The 1,677-nt window shown below is 41.0% G+C and overlaps 1 protein-coding gene across 1 annotated transcript in view; it reads left to right on the top strand.

The window, feature by feature from the left end:
* Positions 1-1,677, top strand: part of LOC106510819 (RING finger protein 17) — a gene marked incomplete at its 5' end in the record, with an annotated part of 17,380 nt that overhangs the window by 3,118 nt on the left and 12,585 nt on the right. The window contains 3 exon segments of the mRNA XM_013999544.1: positions 554-634; positions 862-984; positions 1,063-1,119. Coding sequence (XP_013854998.1) covers positions 554-634; positions 862-984; positions 1,063-1,119 — 261 coding nt within the window.

Genomic DNA, 1,677 nt, shown 5'->3' on the forward strand with positions numbered 1-1,677 from the left:
GGCTGGGTCCTCATGAGGACCCAGCCCATGAATTGAGACACAGCCATGGTTGACTAACAACATGGCGGTTGTTTGTGCTGTGTCATTAGGAGCAGGAAGACATTCAACCCATTTTGTAAATGCACAGGTCACAGTGAGAAAATATTTGTTTCCTCTGGCCGTTTTGGTGATTGGTCCAACCCAGTCGATTTGGAGGTCAGACCAAGGAAAGGCAATGCCTCTACTATGCAGAGGTGCTCGGTGAAGTGGTTTGGACGGTTGGAACTGTCCACAAACCAAACATCCTTCAACATAGCTTTTTACATCTTTTTTCATCCCTGGCCAGTAGGCAATTTGCTTTTATGCTCTAAAAGTAGCTTTAAAACCCTTATGTCCTGCGGAAGGAAGGTCATGAGCATGAACTAACATAATTAAAACAGACAAAACCATCATGTTTGGTCCTTTAGAGCCCAAACTCCTTCTGATGTCTGTGGCTCATATTGACTCTCACAAATTTGCAAATAAGATTTACCAAATGTAAAACCTCTTTATTTATGTCTTATCATCTGTCCAGGTTGGAGGTGTGTGGCAGAAAGGTGCAGTCGCCTTGATGAGAGAAGTGTTGATGAACCGCTCTGTGGACCTTCACGTTATGGTAAAGTACATTATCACATACTGAACATTCTGTCTGTATTCTGTCTGAATACGTTTTCATCAATTCATCTGTGATTGTCTGTGAAATTCTGAATATCCACAGTTACCATTGAACAAAAATGATCAAAATATATAATGCTGGACAACAGCTGTGGTTTTTTTTTATAACTCTTTTTTGTGTTTGGTAAAGAAGCTTGTGACATCTCAGGTTTGTTATTTGTGGGGTAGGAGCTGCCAGCAGACCCTCGACAGCCTCTCACAAGTGAGCTCTTTCTGGACGGCTTGAGCCTCAACCAGATTTTGTGTCACCACCAACACGCCACCATGAAGCGGTCTCCTTCACTACAGAAGGTCTTTTTCATTCATTCGTTTCTTCACATCAATCTATAATGTTGCGAAGTACTGATGAATATTTGTGCTTGTCTGCAGGCGCTGACTGTGATGCCTCCTTCACCCATCCTGGATGACTGGGATATAAACATTGAGGTACTCGAGCGCGGCTAATTGAAGAACAGCTTCATTAACTCACCTAGACACAATTATCATTTAAAGCTGAAGACCAACATCAAACCAAGTCTCTGTGCAGATGGGAAATGCATCTTTAATTTTGTCTAGCTTCTTTTATTTTTATTATTATAAACAAGAGGATGTTAACTGCATAGTTGGGGTCTTTTATAGCTTCTGAGCATAAACTTTCCTGGCTCTATAAAAATATACAGTATTAGTGGTCTGATAAGATGCAGATGGTTTAGTGATAAACTGAGCCAGCTGAATGCTCACCTAACAGCCTCCTCATTCATTGAGGAGTGTCAGGAAGCTGCATGTCCTCCCTACACTTCTCTGGACATATTTTGTTAAACTGGTATCTTTTTTTTCTCTGATTAAAAATGATTACGTCCAAAAAAAATGTATAATATAAAAGAAATTGCTGAAACACCTGTGTCAGAACTGTCCAGTCCTGGGGTCTCATTTATAAAGGATTGCGTGGAAACCATACTAAAAGTGAACGTACGGCCAAAAGGCGGAAATGGCGTACGCCAAAAA

This window comes from Austrofundulus limnaeus, unplaced genomic scaffold (genome assembly GCF_001266775.1).
Source record: "Austrofundulus limnaeus strain Quisiro unplaced genomic scaffold, Austrofundulus_limnaeus-1.0 Scaffold2337, whole genome shotgun sequence".
NCBI lineage: Eukaryota > Metazoa > Chordata > Actinopteri > Cyprinodontiformes > Rivulidae > Austrofundulus > Austrofundulus limnaeus.